General features: G+C 34.6%; 2 protein-coding genes across 2 annotated transcripts; one reads left to right on the forward strand and one right to left on the reverse strand.

Moving 5' to 3' along the window:
• Positions 1 to 4175: 4175 nt before the first annotated feature.
• Positions 4176 to 5435, reverse strand: LOC108327380 (uncharacterized). Its single transcript, XM_017561090.1, has 3 exons — positions 5040 to 5435; positions 4590 to 4924; positions 4176 to 4500 (listed from the first exon to the last, which is right to left on the reverse strand). The coding sequence occupies exons 1-3, from the start codon at positions 5433 to 5435 to the stop codon at positions 4176 to 4178; spliced, it is 1056 nt and encodes a 351-aa protein (XP_017416579.1).
• A 2296-nt stretch (positions 5436 to 7731) lies between these two features.
• LOC108328537 (E3 ubiquitin-protein ligase CHIP) lies at positions 7732 to 10713 on the forward strand. Its single transcript, XM_017562417.2, has 8 exons — positions 7732 to 8068; positions 8175 to 8242; positions 8793 to 8856; positions 9173 to 9244; positions 9669 to 9802; positions 9950 to 10100; positions 10211 to 10321; positions 10406 to 10713. Exons 1-8 carry the CDS (start codon positions 7949 to 7951, stop codon positions 10544 to 10546), a joined length of 861 nt encoding a protein of 286 aa, XP_017417906.1. The 5' UTR covers positions 7732 to 7948; the 3' UTR covers positions 10547 to 10713.
• Positions 10714 to 18457: the final 7744 nt, after the last annotated feature.

An 18457-nucleotide genomic window follows, 5' to 3' on the forward strand; every position in this document is an offset into this window, starting at 1 on the left:
AACTAGCACTATGAGGAAAATATATATGAACTTTTAGAAATATCCAAGAGTAACCATAATAGTATAACATATACTAAAAGAGAAGATAAAATACTATTTAACATAACTCTTTACACTTGAAAGTTAAAGTGTAGATAAAAGTTTATCAAAGCGACACCATACACAACTATAAATATATATATATATATATATATATATATATATATATATATATATATATATATATATATATATATATATATATAACATCATTAACTAAGAAGTTTAAGACTGGTTTTCTGCTCCATCGCCGTCACCTAACATCTGATCTAGAGACAACTCCTCGTTTACTCACATCATCAAGATGATCATGGCAACCCAAGAGATGCACAAACACAAACATAGAAAATGGTAAGGTAATTTATCAAAGAGCGTACATAAGTATCATTTATATTCGTCATTCAATAGTTCAACTATCACTCACCAAACAATATTCACACACCGTTCAAATTCTAACTCTAGAATGACCATCTTGATACATGTATTGATATCAAACTATAGAGGCCTTTGCCTTTGAGGAGGAACAACAACAACATTCTCACCAACAAATCACCACACTCCAAGGTTAATCCTTTCAAGCATCTATGGCTAACAAATAACCAATAAAATAGGGACCTCCTGCTACTCTCCACCATATAACCATCTTTCTCTTCTTGAGACTAGAGGTTATTGAGAGCGTCATAATAACCTATAATTACTAGCTTCATATATCAATACATACATTTACACACATAGCCATTACAAAGGAACTCTCCTTGAACTCCTTATAACATCATTCACAGGCCATCACTCTTTTTAGTCATATCACAAAGTATAAAGTACAACATTCTATCATTCACCACTAAGCACAAAAGAGAAAATCAATGAAAATGACTAATGAAACCTAGACTCACTACCCAACGAGCAGTTTTCACTCGCCCAACGAGAGCAAAACCAATGAGCTCTCACTAAGTTGGCTCGCCTAGCTCTGCAACTACAACCCAAACTCCCTACAAACTCGCCCAGCGAATCAATTCCACTCGCACAACTAGTGCAAAAACAAATAACTACCACAGACCAGTGAGGGAGCTCATCTAACTCCTGAAACTCACTACCAGAACCCTTATTTACTCGCTCAACGAGTAGTTTGCTCGCTCAACCCCTCTGCATAAACCAATAACCCTCCAAATCTGCCAAGAACACCACTCCAACCTCTCATGTCTTCTCCCATGTATTTCTACCAACTTCTAACACTTCTAAATGATCATCAAAGCTATAACCAACCGTTATATACTCCAATCTAAACGAGTATTGACTCCTTCTACTATGAAATTTCCACTTAAAATCAACTCAAAGCTCACTTTTTGGACAAAAACTCAAATATACCAATTTTTATTCTTAACCAAGCAACTTAGGGGTCTGAACAAGTCGAATTTAACTTAAAAGCAAACCACATACTCTCCATTTTTCCTAAAACCTTCTACTTGTAAAATTCACTACTCAAAACCTAAAAATACACTTTAAAAGTCAATGTAAAACATAACCTATCATTTACTATGAAAATCTAAATCATCTACTTGTTCAATCCTCATCCAAATCCATCCCAAATGACACTACCAAAGATCCTAAATTATCATTTCTTCCATTTTACCATTTATTCCAAAAGTCAACTACCAACACAACCCCTTTTGACCAAAATGATCCTAAATTCTACAAATACAATTCCATTCAACAATTCAACCAAATAACACACCAGCATTGCACCAAAACATCATTCACAATATTATCACAATTCAACACAAGTTCATACAAGGCATTAAGCATCACATTACTGAATTTACCCAATCAAACACAATTATCAACAAGTCACTCATCTCAATTTCAACTAAATCATCATCTTGTCATAACAGTTCATTAATCATACATAAATTTCAACAATTTAAGCATAAACATTAGTTTTTCTTACCTTAGAGAAACTATCATTGCTTTACACAACTTGCTGCTCTTGCTTCGAACTCAAGGAACTATAAAGAAACGTATAAACCACAAGAGCATGATCAAAGCAAGTCCTTAGGACCTCAGATTGACAATGAGATAGGTAGAAAACTAATCTAACACATGCGAAGAGAACCCCTACGCATGACCAAAGAACCAAAGGAAAAGGAGCAGAAGTTTACTTGCTGTATAAAGAAAAGTGATCGAATAGAAAGGAAGGATTCTCCATCGTGATCACTTAGATCGTCAAATAGATGATGTAAGAGTTAGAAATTGTAAACAAAATGCAGAGAGAACTAAGAGAAATGTTTTTAGAGAAATGGTAAATGTTTTTTATAATAAGATGAGTTTAATAATTTCTATATATTATTGAATTATTTAAATTTAAAATATTCGGTGTCATTGTTTTAAAACATCTCTCAACTCAAATACTCAATCTTCTGTAGTCTTGCATAAAATATATTAATAAAATATTTTTTACCATCACTCCATAACTTAATATATCTAATAAAAACTTAAATTAAAGGTTTAAACCTTGATTTTGTCCTCGTACTTGTGTGTCAATCTCAAGTGGGTCATCATTTTTTTTCGGTCTCAATCGGGTCCATAAACTTGTTAAAATGAACCAATTAAGCCCTCTCCGTTAATTTATCAGTAACGTTGTTTGCCTGTGTTGAGTTGTAATTTGTTTTAGTTGACAAGGCATTGTGCATTAAATTAGATTGGTGTTCTGTTGTGTAATTAGATTGCCACGTGTGATGTTGTTAGCCCTAAAACTTAATATTTAAAGCAACCCTAATTTCCAAAATGTTTAACATGTCCGTGTTGGGGAGGAAGAGTTATGGAATCACTGTTCAACTCACAAAATGTTTGCTTCATCTTCTTCTTCCAAATGCACGGGTTGAGGCTTTCAACATAGTTCTACCAGTGGGAGCAGGTTGGGTGTAAAACCCACTTGCTTTTGTGGTCAGCCTGCAGTCTTTCGCGTTGCCAGAACCCCTAAAAACAAGGGCAAAAGATTTTGGGGTTGCCCTAACTTCAAGGTAAGTTTAATGGAAGCAGAATTGTGAGTTTTTGTCTAGTTTTGATTTGCACATGGTGGGAGTTTTGATTTCGTTGGCGAGGGAATGTGTTTTCTTCTTCCACAGGTTGCGAGAGAAGATTTTGTTGGATGCAACTTCTTTGAGTGGTGCAATGAAGAAGTAATTCATTATCGAAATGTGGTGAATGTAGAAGACTGTAGTGCAAGTGCAAGAAATGAAGAAGTGGGTGGAAGTTTGATGAAGATGGAACAAAGTGTGATGAAGATGGAAGAAAGAGATGTTGAAAAGCTGACAATAGGTTGTTTGGAGAAAAGTGTAGTTATTTTGGAGAAAAGGATGAAGGTTTTAATGGGGATGATGTTTGTTACATTTGTTTGTAATGTAATTGTGATATCAATGTTGATGAAAATAGGTTGATGAAACTAGGTTGATATCAATGTAATTTGATATTTGGAATGTTATTGTCTGTTTTATTTATAAAGGTTACTTCTAATGATGTTTAATAGTGTCTTATTTAATTTATTTAATTTCATATGGGCAGCATAAGTTAAAGAAAGTGCAAACGTAACATCATAAAGCAATGGTCAATAAAAGCTGATAACAATTTTGTCTTACTCAATGCATAACATAATAAAAGAAACCTGATATTACTTCATCAGTACAAATTAAAGCAAAACAAAACCTGATAGCAACTTTGTCTTACTCAGTGCATAACATAACAAAAGAAACCTCATATTACTTTATCAGTACAAATTACAACAAAAGAAAACCTCATATGTCTTCATCAGTACACATTACACCAAAAAAAAGTGATATTACATTCTTCCTTCATCAGTACAAATTACAAGACATTTAAATGTGACTTCATTCATCAGAAGGAGACTCAGCAGATTCTTGAGTAATAGGCACTTCTGTTGGTGGAGGTATTGTGAGTTGTGTTTGTTGAGTAGGTTGGTCAGCAGGCACATCTGTTGTTGGTGGAGGCATATCTAATGTTGTAGGTCGTTGTGGACATGATTTTTTGTTGTGTCCAAGTTCTTTGCAGAGAGCACAAGTTTTTTTGTTCCCACCCTTTCTTAATTCAGTGTCATTCTTCTTCAACTCCCAAGCCTCTAGTCTTCATTTTTTCTTGGGTCTTCCTGGCATTGTCCTCTTCTTTGGGGGTAATACATCTGGATATGAAGTTATGTCCCAGACAAGTTGACCATTAATAGGATAAATGATGGTGTTGTAGATCTCTTCATAAGTAGACTTCCTAAACCAATGGCCAATGTAGTCTTTTTCATTTAAATTAAAGAATTTCATTGCGGTTATGGCGTGAGTGCAAGGAATGCCAGTAATTAACCACTTTCTACAACTGCACTCCTTGTTTTCAAGATTCACAACAAATTGCTCCCCAAATTGTGAAATGTGTAGGACTTCAAATAATTGATGTGATGACCATCTGTCATGAGTACAAAATGACAAAACAAATTAATGATGAACAAGCTCTTCTTAGTGATGAACACAAATTAATTGTAGGTTTAAAGTTACCTTGGTAACCAATATCTGGTTAACCATGACTGCTTTTGAAATTTGTTCAGAACCTTAGGGCACACAGAACCTTGATATAATGCCATCTTTTTCCTGTTCGTAGCCCATCTCTTCATGATGTAAACCCTAATGTTTTCTAACATAGTGATAATTGGCTTACACCTAGTATGAACTAGCACACTGTTGAAGCCCTCACACATGTTGTTGACAAGAGTGTCAGATTGTGATCTAGGGGTGAATCTAGGATATTTCTTTCTGAAGTTAGAATACAAATGTCTACCACAAAATCTTTGCTCTACCCTAGGTAGAAGATCTTGAATAGCTGGCAGAAGACCCTACAATTTAAAATACCGAAGTCAACTGAGTTATTTCTGAAGTAGGTTGTAATTAACATTTCTTTTCAGTTACTGACCTTTTGTTGGTCTGAATAAATGTACATGCTCCACAAACAACTTCCCCACCAAGGTCTACAATGAGAAGCTCCAAGAACCAAGTCCACGAGTCTTTGTTTTCTACCTCAACAACAACATATGAAATGGGCAGAATTTCTTCATTTCCATCTCTTCCAACTGCTGTTAGTAACTCCCCTCCATACTTGCCTTTCAAAAAGCATCCCTCCAACCCAATGATGGGTCTACAACTAATGAAGCTATCTTTGCATGCTTTCAAGCATACATAAATCCTATTGAATATACACTCATCATTACTATTTTCAACCTTTATTTTGACTATTGAACCTGGATTTGCTCTGAGAAGCTCATGACCATAATCATAGATTCTTCTATATTGTTCATTGAATGACCCCTCAATATTATCTTTTGCCATGGCTCTTGCCCTAAAAGCCATATTTCTAGAGATTCCTACATTTCATTTCCTACTTACTTTGTCCCTAATGTCCATGACCTTCATATTAGGGTTCTCTCTGACAGATTTTTTGCATCCTTTGACTCAACCACTTAGAAGTCATCAACTTCACATTGAAATATGTACTACAGTTATGATCGTCAATCACTTTTCTTAGTTGCCATGACTTCACACCAGACCTATAGGCACAATAAGCATACCATTTGCATTTCCCCTTGCTCCCCAAACATTTTACAACAACCCTCTTCTTGTCATTCTTCATGAATTTCAAATTTCTACCATTACTCAGTGCATAAGTCCTAATGGCCTCTATGAATTCCTTTTTCTCAGTGAAATAGGTTCCTACTTCCCATTTATAATCCGTCAAACTTTTAGGCATGCTAAATGTGGGAAACAAAGTTCTACGAATGGAATCATCATCCTCGTCACTATCTGGACCACTATCCAACTCATCTGACACCCACTCAATGTCAGACAAGCCACGAACATCATGCACGAATTCATTATCAGTTGTCCTTGAAGACTCACCTACTAAACTGAAAGGTTGTTCTTCCCTCACATTTCCTTTCGAAGTACAAATGTCACACTCAATGGTGACATCAACTAGACTTTCTTCACTCACAGACTCATCTACATGATCATCCTCATTCTCATCCTTTTCTACATCTTCTAGCTCAAAATCATTGACATCATGTATCTCAACCTCCTCTACATCATGTACTTCACCATTCTCAACATGTTCAATGTGTTTAGCAACTTTACTCTCACCCTGCTCCATTTTTGTTCCAAAGTCAGCCTCACCTTCAACCTCACCCTAACAGTGACCCTCCTCCATTTCTGTTCCAACTTCAGCCTCACCTTCAACCTGACCCTCATCCTCACCGTGAACCTCACCCTCAGCCTCACCCTCCACTTTTCTTGCAACATCACCTTCATCATTAACATCATCATCAACCCAATCAATCATTTCTATTATCTGTGGTTCCATGGTATTATGAACCACGTTCAAATGAACTTCATCATTTAACCTTGTAATATTCAGCATATGCATAGCACCCTTATCATCAGTCAACAATTTTAACCTATCTGACACCACTGACTGACCTCCTAAACTGTACCGAAGTTCTTTTATGTCTATATAACCTAAGTCTTTCACTGAAGCTAATATTCCAAAATAGCACCACAGGTCTGGATCACAAGACCATTTTGCTATCTCGCCATCAAATTTTAAATTTCCATTGTCATCACTAACAAAATGCCCACAATGATGGACCACAACTTTAATAAGTTCAGCCATGCAATATTATGTTTGAAGCACAAGCTTTTAAGACCTGTACATTGGAGGGGGGGGGGGGGGGGGGGGGGGGGAATATTATGATTTCACTCTTTACTAACTAAGCAAACAATTAGACATCAAAGGAACAAGGGAACAAACTAACATCCCCACTAAAGAAACACTTAGATAGAAAAGGTGACCACTACTTCTAAACAATTGATAAATGCAATTTTGGGACCACAACACTGTACACATTTCAACATACAGTAACATACCAAAATCGAGACCCATCCCAGAATAACAATACCAAACCAATTATAACCTAAACGCTAAAAGATAGCAAAATCGGGACCACAATGCAACACATTCGGGACCACAACAACGCATAACCATAGCAAAATAACTACATATTCGTAAAGGCGAAACGATACGAAACTAACATTAACTGGCCTCCACTTTCAATTCGGTTCGTCCACCACCACGTGATTCTCTTCGTCTTTGCAAATTCTCCCGAGCCCTAATTCTCACACTCACTCACCACATCAAAATCCCTAACATGAAATCCCTAATTCCCTTTTACGTTTTTCTGTTTCAATTAAAAAAAACCCAATAAAAATCACTAATTCCCTCATTTCCTGCCACGTATATACGTTTTTTTAAAAAACTAATATCCACGTATTTAAATCATTATAACTAAGCTCATTTTCTGTGCACCACGTAATCACAGGCAAACGACGTTACTAATAAATTAATGGAGAGAACTTAATTGACTCATTTTAACAAGTTTATGAACACGATTGAGACCGAAAAAAAATGATGACTCACTTGAAATTGTCGTACAAATACACAAATACGAGGACCAAAAGAGGGTTTAAATCTAAATTAAATTATCAATTTATGAATGATTTGAAACTTAATTAAACCCCTCCCTCTCTCTCCTCTCTCTTTATATATACTTTGTTCGATAGATGCAATTTTCATATTCCCCAAACGTAGTGATAAGAAGAGGAAGTCGACCCATTGAATCTTTGGAAAGTAGTAGTAACCCTTTCAACATTTAAGGGGCTGGATTTAGTGCCCAAACAAATTAAACAATGTCTCGTAATTACGCACTCTTCAACTTCACGCATTTACTTCTTGCTCCAATGCCCATTCTTCTCACACAACGCACTTAAGCACTCTGTTGCAGAGAGGGAAAGGAACCAACAAACAAACAACAATGCCTCCAAAAGTCGAGGATTTCTTGTCTGTGGCAAAACAAGCGGAGCAACTTCGAAAGGACGGCAACAATTACTTCAAGAAACAGCGTTTTGGAGCTGCCATTGATGCTTACACTGAGGTCTTTTTTTTTTTTCAGGGCTTTTGGTTGGTGCATGTTGTCATGTTTGTAGCTTTTGCTGTTTTTCTTGCTTATTGATTTATCTCTTTTCTCGTTCGACTTCAAGGCGATTGCACTGTGCCCCGATGTTCCGGTGTATTGGACCAACCGTGCTCTCTGTCATCTCAAGCGCAGGTTTTGAATTTGGAACCCTACCATGTTTTGTTTTCCCTCTTCATTTTTTTTATTATTATTGTCGAAAAATGCCCCGCTTAAACAAAACATAGTGTCGAAATTTCAGTTTATAGATGAAAAAAGTAAACTTTATAGCATTTCGTTACATTATTCTAAAATGGCATTAGTAGCACTAGAGGTCGAATTTGAAAAATAGTACATAAGTGGTACTAACATTCACCTCATAATCTGTTTTTTTATGTGATAAAGTTAAACCCAGATCCTTTTTTTTTAATTATTATTGATTTGTTGTTTTTCCAGAGTGATTGTTTGTTCGACTGAATTCTTGAATTATTTCATTGGAACTCTTCTCGAGTTGGTCTCTACTACAAAGAGCAAAAGAAGTGAAACTAGTTTGTATATTTAAGGGTTGAATTTTGATGTGGTAACTAAATTGAGAGTGGGTTCATTTATAGGAAGTATAATATTTGTTTACTTTACTTTATTTTGTTAGGGATTTTTTTTTTGTTTGTTTTCTTGAGAGTATCATGTTTAATTTTGGTGATTGCAGTAATTGGACCAGAGTAGAGGAAGACTCTCGTGAAGCTATCAAGCTTGACAGCAATTTGGTTAAGGTATTTGTCATCTACTTGTTATTTTCATGTTATTGATGGAACACGTAAGATGCATTGGGTTGAAGATCTCACATTAGAAATGAACAAATCATAACATACAAAGGATGCAAAACTCATCTTACAACCTAGTTTTGTAGTATTGCATTAGATTTCATCACTATCTAATTTGGTATCAGGACTTATCTTGACAAGATTTATTAGGTTTTTTATATCATAGTTGTTGCATTGCATTACACCTTATGTATATCTTATTATTGTTTTCGATAATATACTGTTACATAATTAACTGCTGCTTATATTTCTTTTGCTAATTCAGGCCCACTATTTGTTAGGTCTTGCATTGGTAGAGAGACAAGAGTTTGCTAGAGGAATCTTAGAATTGAAGAAGGTTGTATTCATTCTCCGTTGATGCCACTTGTTTCCTATATTCTTAAGGAATTTTTACATGCTTTAAGATATATAACTATTATTTTTGCATATAGCTGGGAGGGAAAGCAGGGCAAGGCAAATATTCTATTTTTAAATTTAAATAGTTATATAATGCTTATAAAGATGAACATGAAATTAACATAGTAAACTTATGCTATTATTTTATTCTTTTTATATGATTTTAAAAATATCAAATTAGAGAATATTCATCAGGAATGAAAAATTTATGTTGGTAGCTTCTTTTCATTTTGACGTTAGTTCTATTTAGATGCAACTTTAATATTCGAAGTGAAAAGAAGCCACAAACATTATTTTTTCCATAACATGGATTTTTCCCTCTTTTTATGCACGACTAGTTTCTCATTGGTTATGGTCATTAACAGGCTTTGGATCTTGATAGAGGTTCCCATCCTAAGGGCCAAATGGTAGAGGAAATATGGCAAGAGCTTGCAAAAGCAAAATACCTAGAGTGGGAACATTCATATGTTAAGCGATCATGGGAACTACAGAGCTTGAAGTATGTTAATTTTCTAGTGATTATTGGACCTACATAACTATGACTCATTCCTTAATACTTGTTTTTCTATGTACTGTAACTTATTTGTTGGTTAGAGAATGATAATTTATCATGTTGAGCTATTGTCATAAATGTTGTTTATCTCAGAGAAGCTTGTGAGGATGCTCTAAAGGAAAAACATTTTCTCGAAGTCCCCCACACGGAAGGATCTGTAGAAGATGATACTACCCATTTAGAACAGTTAGAGGCTTTAGGAAGAGTGTTTGATAAAGTTGCAGAACAAGACATGCCTACTGAGGTACACACAACTCAACTCTGATCTTTTGTTTTATCTTCTTTGTAACTTAATAGGTCCTTTTCAAATGTCTATATGATTTATCCTGGGAATACATTTGTCAATTATTTTAGGTGCCAGATTATCTGTGCTGTAGAATCTCACTTGATATTTTCTGTGATCCTGTGATTACCCCAAGTGGACTTACATACGAGAAGACAGTGATTATTGACCATCTTGAGAAGGTAAATTGATTTGTATGTGAGATCCTTGAGACTAAATTTTTTGTTATTCATGGTATTAAATCCTCTTAATTTGTCTAAAATTAGGTGGGTAAGTTTGATCCAGTGACTCGAGAACCTCTTGATCCATCACAGCTAATACCAAACCTAGCAATAAAGCAAGCAGTTGAGGCATTCTTGGATAAACATGGGTGGGCATACAAAGATATATTAACCAAAAGCTTTTAATAGTTTGTTTTGGGTTTGTTGTTCTTCTCCTTCACTTCTTTATATAGAATAGTAGCCAATGTAAGTGGGTCTTTATCTCCTGTGGGACACTAATGCTATCTTTGGATGTTGATAAAGAAATTGCGTTGGTGGAAATTGAGTATAATGAAAAGAGTTATGGTAGAAAGTGTATGTGTTTGGACGAGTTGAAAGCAAAGAAAAATGAGTCTATTTTTTATTAATAGTTTTTAATTTTATTCATTATTTTTATTAATATGTGTAGAAATAATACTTTACATGTTTATATTTTTAATAGCATGAGATGTGCAAAGGAAATAATGTAGATTACATGTATTTGTAAAAGTTAAACAAGTTTAATTGTATGAGATGTCACTTGTTACTAGATCTTAGATATGATTGATAAAACTTTTTTGGTTTTAATTTTTTTTTAATATTTTTATCTTTAGACAATATGTGAATGTATTATTTCTATCATCTTTGTACAATTTATGTGAATTTTGTGAGGTCTCGAAAATTTAAACCACTGCCATCTGTCAAATCACGTAATTATTACTCTCAAATTCTGTCCAGAAATTTTATTAAGAAACGAACCCACACCTCTCGTTCTTGATGCCATTTAATGCACCTTCGTCACACGTGCAGTGCCATTAAAACGCACTCACACTCATTCTGCATGCAACTGCCAAGTGTCACTTTGGAACGTTCGAAAACGTTAGTGGAATCCAAGTGGCACCAGGCGAATGGACGTTCGTCCTACGTGGGAAGAGAAATTACTTTTCTGGAAAACCCTCTCCCATTTCTCTGCATGCATCATCTTCTTCCCTGAACTTTTGCTCCCAACTTCTCTGCCTTCTCTCTAGAACCTCCATCTTCTCTCTACCATAACTTACCTTCTTCTTCTCCGACCCAATTTCAGAAACCGTAGAAGCAATCCAGACGCCGTAAGCTTTCCATCAAACCGAACAAGTTCCAGTTTTGAATTCTGGTACGTTCGTCCCTTAGCTGTTCATTATTAGGGTTCATGCAAAAACCAAATATGGTTACATGCATTCTCTGTCTCTGAATCAAATTTTGATTTTTGGGTTTGATTTTAGTTCCAAGAGTTGAGTAGTCTGAGGATAGAAGTGATAGTTGGGCGAACACGGATTTTCACGTTAGGACGTTCGTTCACTACTGATCCAGGTAAGGGAAGCTTTAGTAATTTAATTGATACTGTATAATGTGTGTGAAAGCATGAAGTGTACTGGATGTATGAAATGCATGATGTTTAACTGTAATTGAATGAACCCTGTTGTACTGGTTGTGTATGAGTGATATTGTATGAACTGTATGTTGAGACTGAAACGTATGAATTGGAAAATGGATGATTTCTGTAAGTTATGTATGATAATATGAATTCTGTAATGTATGAGATTTATGGTGGGGATAAATTATAAGATATGAATCGTATGAAAAATGTGAAGTTATTGTAGATGAAAAATCTGGAAAATATAATAGTCCTTACTTTGATAATGCACGCTCGTCATCGAACGGTCTTCTACCGTTCGGCTATTCCTGAAAATGATTTAGAATAAGAGTTCTTTCATTTGGAAAGGATTCGGCTTAAGAACGAGCGTCCTCTTGTGAAAGTCTAGGTTTGAGCGTTCGGCTCATCCTAGTGGTGTCCAACGATTTTAAATAATTGAACTCAGATTTGTAACGCTCGGTCTTATATCGAGCGTTCGTTCTAATTAGTGTTCGGTCATCTACTGAGCGTTCGTCCAAATAGGCTCTCGGTCTTGTATCGAGCGTTCGTCCTGAGTGGCGCTCGGTCTCAGACCGAACGCTCGTCTTTTCCGTAAATTGCAACGCGCGATAATAGCGTTCGTCCTGAATTTAAATAGCGTTCGTCCTGAATGGAAATAGCGTTCGCCCATAAAGTTAATTAGCGCTCGTTCAAACAGTAAATTTATATCCGCTACCGCGTTCGGTCATTGACTGGCGGGTAGTACCTTTTATAAATTCGTATCCGTTTTTAATATCTAAAAGTCTTATGATGTCTTTATTCAATTAGATTTAATCTAATGTCCTTGAAATTTAAGTTATTCTAAGTATCAGTTGAATCGTTCTAGAATCAGTCATTTAACTGATGCAAGTGGTCATGACGTCCGTCATTGGAAGGACGTTCGTTTTCTTTCTGTCAGAAACGAGTGTCTCTCTCTGTACCACATTAACGTTCGTCCTCATTATGAAGGGGGCTGAACGTTCGTCTTTTTATGAAAGTGGAACTAAGAATGAAAATGTGATTTAAAGGGAATTATAAAAGGTGCGAATCATGTATGAGATGAAACTGTGATTTTGGAATTTTAACGAGCGTTCCAAGGAGGAACATCTCTCTGATTTGAATGTGATGAGTTGTATAGTATGACCATGGAAAAATTGCTGATGGTTGTTCATCCTGATATTCCGTGAGTGCTCGTCCTCAAGTAGAGGGGAGTAGGTCATGTGTGGGAATGGCAGGAGGTCCTAGTCCTATTGAGTACTTTGGACTGATAGGGCTAACCTCGGGTGGCAGCTGATGAGTGTTTCCAGTTACCACACCACCCGAGTGCAAGAACGCCTGTAGTTACATGGATTCATACAGTCCGGACGGTCGGTCTTATGAGAGTTTGGATGATTTATTTTATGCTTTGATGTATTGTTAATTGTCGGGTATGTTAATCGCATATGTTAAATTGTTATATGGGTTGTATGGATTAAATTACTTAAGCTTACCCTGTGTCTCTTTCTTATGTTGTCGTTCGTCCTTGAACGTTCGTCTTGTCTATGCAATGATCATCCGTGTGGATGTGAGCAGACGGAGAGGCGTTGCTTGAAGAAGCGCTGGAAGAAGAAAATTTGGAGGACGCCAATCTGGTTGAAGTAGAGGTTAAAGCCGAGCCCTAGAGCGCTCGTTAGTTGTAGTTTTTATGTTCTGCTAGATTTTGGACGTTCGGTTAAAGTTTGTAAAACCGTTCGTCATTAAATTTTGAAATACTGCTGCATGGTATTTTACCCCTGTACGTAAGAACGTTCGGCTTTGTAATTTTTCGTGATTAGTGTAAGACTGCATGTTTTAACTGTTAATTGTTATTATCTCTAATCTATGGAAATTACTATATTTTGGGATGTTACAAATTTACTTCTATCAATATTGTAACGGTAAAAAACTGTCATAAAATATTAAATTTAAGTATAATGAAGGACTAAATGACATGTAATGGTAAAGAACTGTCGTTAAATGTTAAGTTTAAGTATGATGAAGCACTAAAACAAACTTTTGTTTCAAAAAATAATTTTTAAAAGAAGTATTTTTATAAGTGATAAGAAGAAAGAATTTAAAAAAAGAAAAAAGAAAAGAAAATGAAGAAGATATGACAACGAGATCAGGATTATCTCTTCATTAATCCACGTAATCATGACTTGGAAGAAAAAAATGAAAATAGATTAAACTTGGTCTATAAATTGATGAAGTAGAAGAAAAGTTAAAAGAGAATGTAAACTATATGGGTAGGAGTGGTTACCAGGTTGGGTACGATACGAGGAGTAATGCTGTCTGCTACTCGTCTCTTGATAAAACTATTTAAAAATAAATCTTCAAAATATAATTTTAGATAAAAATTCTTTTTTAAGTATAATTCAAATCAAATTAATCACTAAAATATAAATGCAATTAAATTTGTTCTTTTTAAAAAGTAAATTTAAATGCGTTGCTTCAATATATAAATTTTTAAAAATTAATATTTTATAAAATGGTTAAGTATGTTTATACTCCTGAATTTTAATGCAAAATTGGTTTTTATTTGAAACTTTGATACATTTTGGTTTTTAAACTTTAAAAGTGAATAAATTAGCATTATCAAAATGGGTTAGAATCCGTTGGTCAATTTGATCCACTAAGGGTTTCAGTCGAGTTAGGTTTGAAAAAATGAAATTTTTTATATGGATAATTTTCAACTCGGCTTAATTAGAATCCGGCACACCCGGATTGAACCCGTGATGAGCAGGGTTGGCTCATCAGCCCACCTAATTTAGTTTAATTATTTATTATTTTGTGTTTCATTATTATTAATTAACTTTTTTTATTGTATTGTAAATGGGAATAAAGAAAAAGACAAGAGAACAAAATATTATAAATTTATTCATTCAAGCTCTAATCTTATAAATAGATAAGTGACAGAAAAATTATTAATATTATAAATTTATTTATTCGTTTCTTGATTTTTCTTTTGGATTACATTTGAGTTTTTATGTTATTGTTTTTATTTTGAATTATTTTTAGAGTTTAACATCATTTTAGAGTGAAATTATTTAAATTTAAATTACAAACAAATTGTAATTTATTTTGGAATTAAAAAAAAACTTGTAATTAAGTGAATAAGTGAATCAACTCGTTTAACCCACTAATCTGTGGTAGACTGGGCCGAGTTCGAATTTTTCAGCTCGCTATGATGGGCTGGACTAGGTTGGGTCGGGTGGCTCGTTTGGACAGCACTCAAATGAGGGTGTTGCTCCCTCCACCACCACCCTATACTTCCTCCACCACCCCACATTATTTTAAATACAATTATATCCTTAAGTTAAAAAGATTTTTACTTTTACCCTATTTTAAATAATTTGAAACCCTAATTTTACTTTCCCAGCACCCACCCACGGAACTCTCTTACCCTTTCCCCATTTTCGTTTCACCTCCCCACCTCCCGCACTTCCATTCCTTTTTCTTTCCAGTTTTTTTTTGTTTGAAAGCTTCCATTGCCACCATGGTGTGAAGGAGCGTTGTCGTCGTGGTGTGAGGAACATCGAGGAACGTCTAGAGCATCAACCAGTGTGAGGAAGTATACATCAACGGAGATGTAACCTAATAAAACAAACTCTAAAATAAAAAACGTAACCTTTAAACAGTGACATCTTCAACGGATGTCAACATCCGTTTAAGGTAAAACGGATGTCGACATCCGTTTTTCCTTAAACGGATGTTGACATCCGTTGAAGGATGTTGACATCCGTTGAAGGATGTTGACATCCGTTGAAGGATGTCACCTCCGTTTAAAGGTTACATTTTTTATTTTAGGGTTTTATTTCAAGGTTTATTCGAATACGAGGAAGCACTCCACGCATTGCACCACTCCACGCACTGCACCACGAGAGGGAGACTACTTGATAATTCTTTCCACCACCACCAACCTTTGCAACTTGTAGTATCTCACAACGACGAAAGAAAGAGAGGAAGAACTATAATGTTAAAATGAAATAAAAGTATTTTACTCATGTATGGGACTAGAATAGGTTGTGAATGGGTAAAATTAAAAAATAATAACCCTAAAAATAAAATTTTACTGAGGGAAAAAATAGTAAAGGGGAGGTGGAGGGAGAAAGGTGTGGTGGTGGAGGGAGCAACACCCCTCAAATGAATATAGTCATTTTTAATCCAATTACATTAATTTTTTTTACGATAGGAGGAGTAATATTGTCTGCTACTCGTCTCTTGATAAAACTATTTAAAAATAAATCTTTAAAATATAATTTTAGATAAAAAAAATTAAGTATAATTCAAATCAAATTAATCACTAAAATATAAATGCAATTAAATTTGTTCTTTTTAAAAAGTAAATTTAAATGCGTTGCTTCAATATATAAATTTTTTATATAAGAGTTAAGTATGTTTATAATCCTGAATTTTAATGCAAAATTGGTTTTTATTTGAAACTTTGATACATTTTGGTTTTTAATCTTTAAAAGTGAATAAATTAGCATTATCAAAATGGGTTAGAACTCGTTGGTCAACCTGACTCACTAAGGGTTTCAATCGAGTTGGGTTTGAAAAAAATGAAATTTTTTTATAGGAATAATATTTAACCCGACTTAATTAGAACCCGGCACACCCGGATTGAACCCGTGGTGAGCAGGATTGACTCACCAACCCACCTAGTTTAGTTTAATTATTTATTATTTTGTGTTTCATTATTATTAGTTAACTTTTTTTATTGTATTGTAAATGAGAATAAAGAAAAAGACGTTTCAAGATAACAAAATATTATAAATTTATCAATTCAAGATTCTAATCTTATAAATAGATAAGTGACACAAAAATTATTAATATTATAAATTTATTTATTCGTTTCTTGAGTTTGCTTTTGGATTACATTTGAGTTTTATGTTAATTTTTTTATTTTGAATTGTTTTTGGAGTTTAACATCATTTTAGAGTGAAATTATTTAAATTTGAATTACAAACAAATTGTAATTTTTTTTTGAATTAAAAAGAACTTGTAATTAAGTGAATAAGTGAATCAACTCGTTTAACCCACCAATCTGTGGTAGACTAGGCCGAGTTCGAATTTTTCAGCTTGCTATCGGGTTAGGTTGGCTCACGAAGTGACCAACCCATGATGGGCTGGGCTAGGTTGGGTCGGGTGGCCCGTTTTGACAGTACTCAAATGAATATAGGGGTGTTGCTCCCTCCACCACCACCCCTTCCACCTCCCTCTTTCTCTTCTACCCCTCACTCCATCTCTTTATTCCTATTTTATCCTTCAGTAAAACTTTATTTTTAGGATTAAAATTTTATAATTTTTAACCACTCCAATCCTCTGAGCGCATGCAGCGATACACAACCTATTCATTTTGGGAATTCTTTCTCCTCTCTTTCTTTCATTGTTGTGGTGTGAGAGTGTGGTGAGTGAGAGGTTGCATGTGGTTGAAGGAATTGCTGTAGCAGTGGCAAAATTCAGTCTCGAGATTGCTTGAAGGTGGTGGTGGACTCCATCAACGCTTTGGAAAACTTACTGAAAGCACTGTGAAAAAGCGGCAAGGTATGAACCCTAAATTAACGTGGAAACCATTAAACGAATATGAGCATCCGTCAACGGACGTGAACATCCGTTTAAGGGGAAATGGATGTCGACATCCGTTTCACCTTAAACGGATGTTGACATCCGTTAATAGATGCTCATATCCATTTAATACGTTAATTTAAGATTTTTAAGATTTTGTTTTTATTAGTTTATTCTATTATGTTAATTTTGAGCTTATCATGGCAAACCCAGGACCAATTGTGATAAAGAAACTCCGTGCATCTAAGTTAACGGATGTCATTGGAGAAAATAACATATTTCCAACAGTGGCTGATGTTGTTTCAAGTGCAAATGGTGAAGGAGTATTATGAAGAAATTAAATAACTATAGCTTCAATTCAACCGTTGAAATCCAAATGGTAGGAATTAATTCAAAGTGCTCATTAGAAAGTTTCTGAGCAGGGAGTATGCAGATGTGTCTTCCATAGCTCTGCTTGGTTATCTTCTATTATTTCATGTTTTATATGCTGATGTATGAAAGGAAAAGGAAATATAAAATGTGTTATGTGTTTATATCTTAATTTATGGGAATATTAATATATTCGTAATGATATACATGCGCTCAATAGTTGCAGAAGAAGAGAGAAAATTGACTTCATGATTTGATGGATAAAGTTGATTATATATGCTTGATTTCTATATGGATGGAATGTCGCAAATAAAAATGTTTCAGGGAGTTTGCTATACCTGATCGATGACCAACACACACCACAAGATTAAGAACAATATCTTATATATATTTGTATGGTATGATTGGGATCCATTTTTCTGATGTGAAGCATCTCATATCTCATTTGATAATTTGATTTAGATGGTGCAAATTTTTGGGCAACTCTGATCAATAAAATTAATTCTTTTGAATTATACTTTTTCAAATCTAATCCAAACCCACTTGTGAATATACTCCTGTACACCTTCTGACTGCATGTGTGAATTTCACCCATCCTAAATACAAAACTAGTAATTTATTCAAAATTTTCACAAATATAATAACATTAAGTGTTATTCTTACATAAAAAAGTTCTACTTATTTACATAATG

The sequence above is a fragment of the Vigna angularis genome, chromosome 2, assembly GCF_016808095.1.
Source record: "Vigna angularis cultivar LongXiaoDou No.4 chromosome 2, ASM1680809v1, whole genome shotgun sequence".
NCBI lineage: Eukaryota > Viridiplantae > Streptophyta > Magnoliopsida > Fabales > Fabaceae > Vigna > Vigna angularis.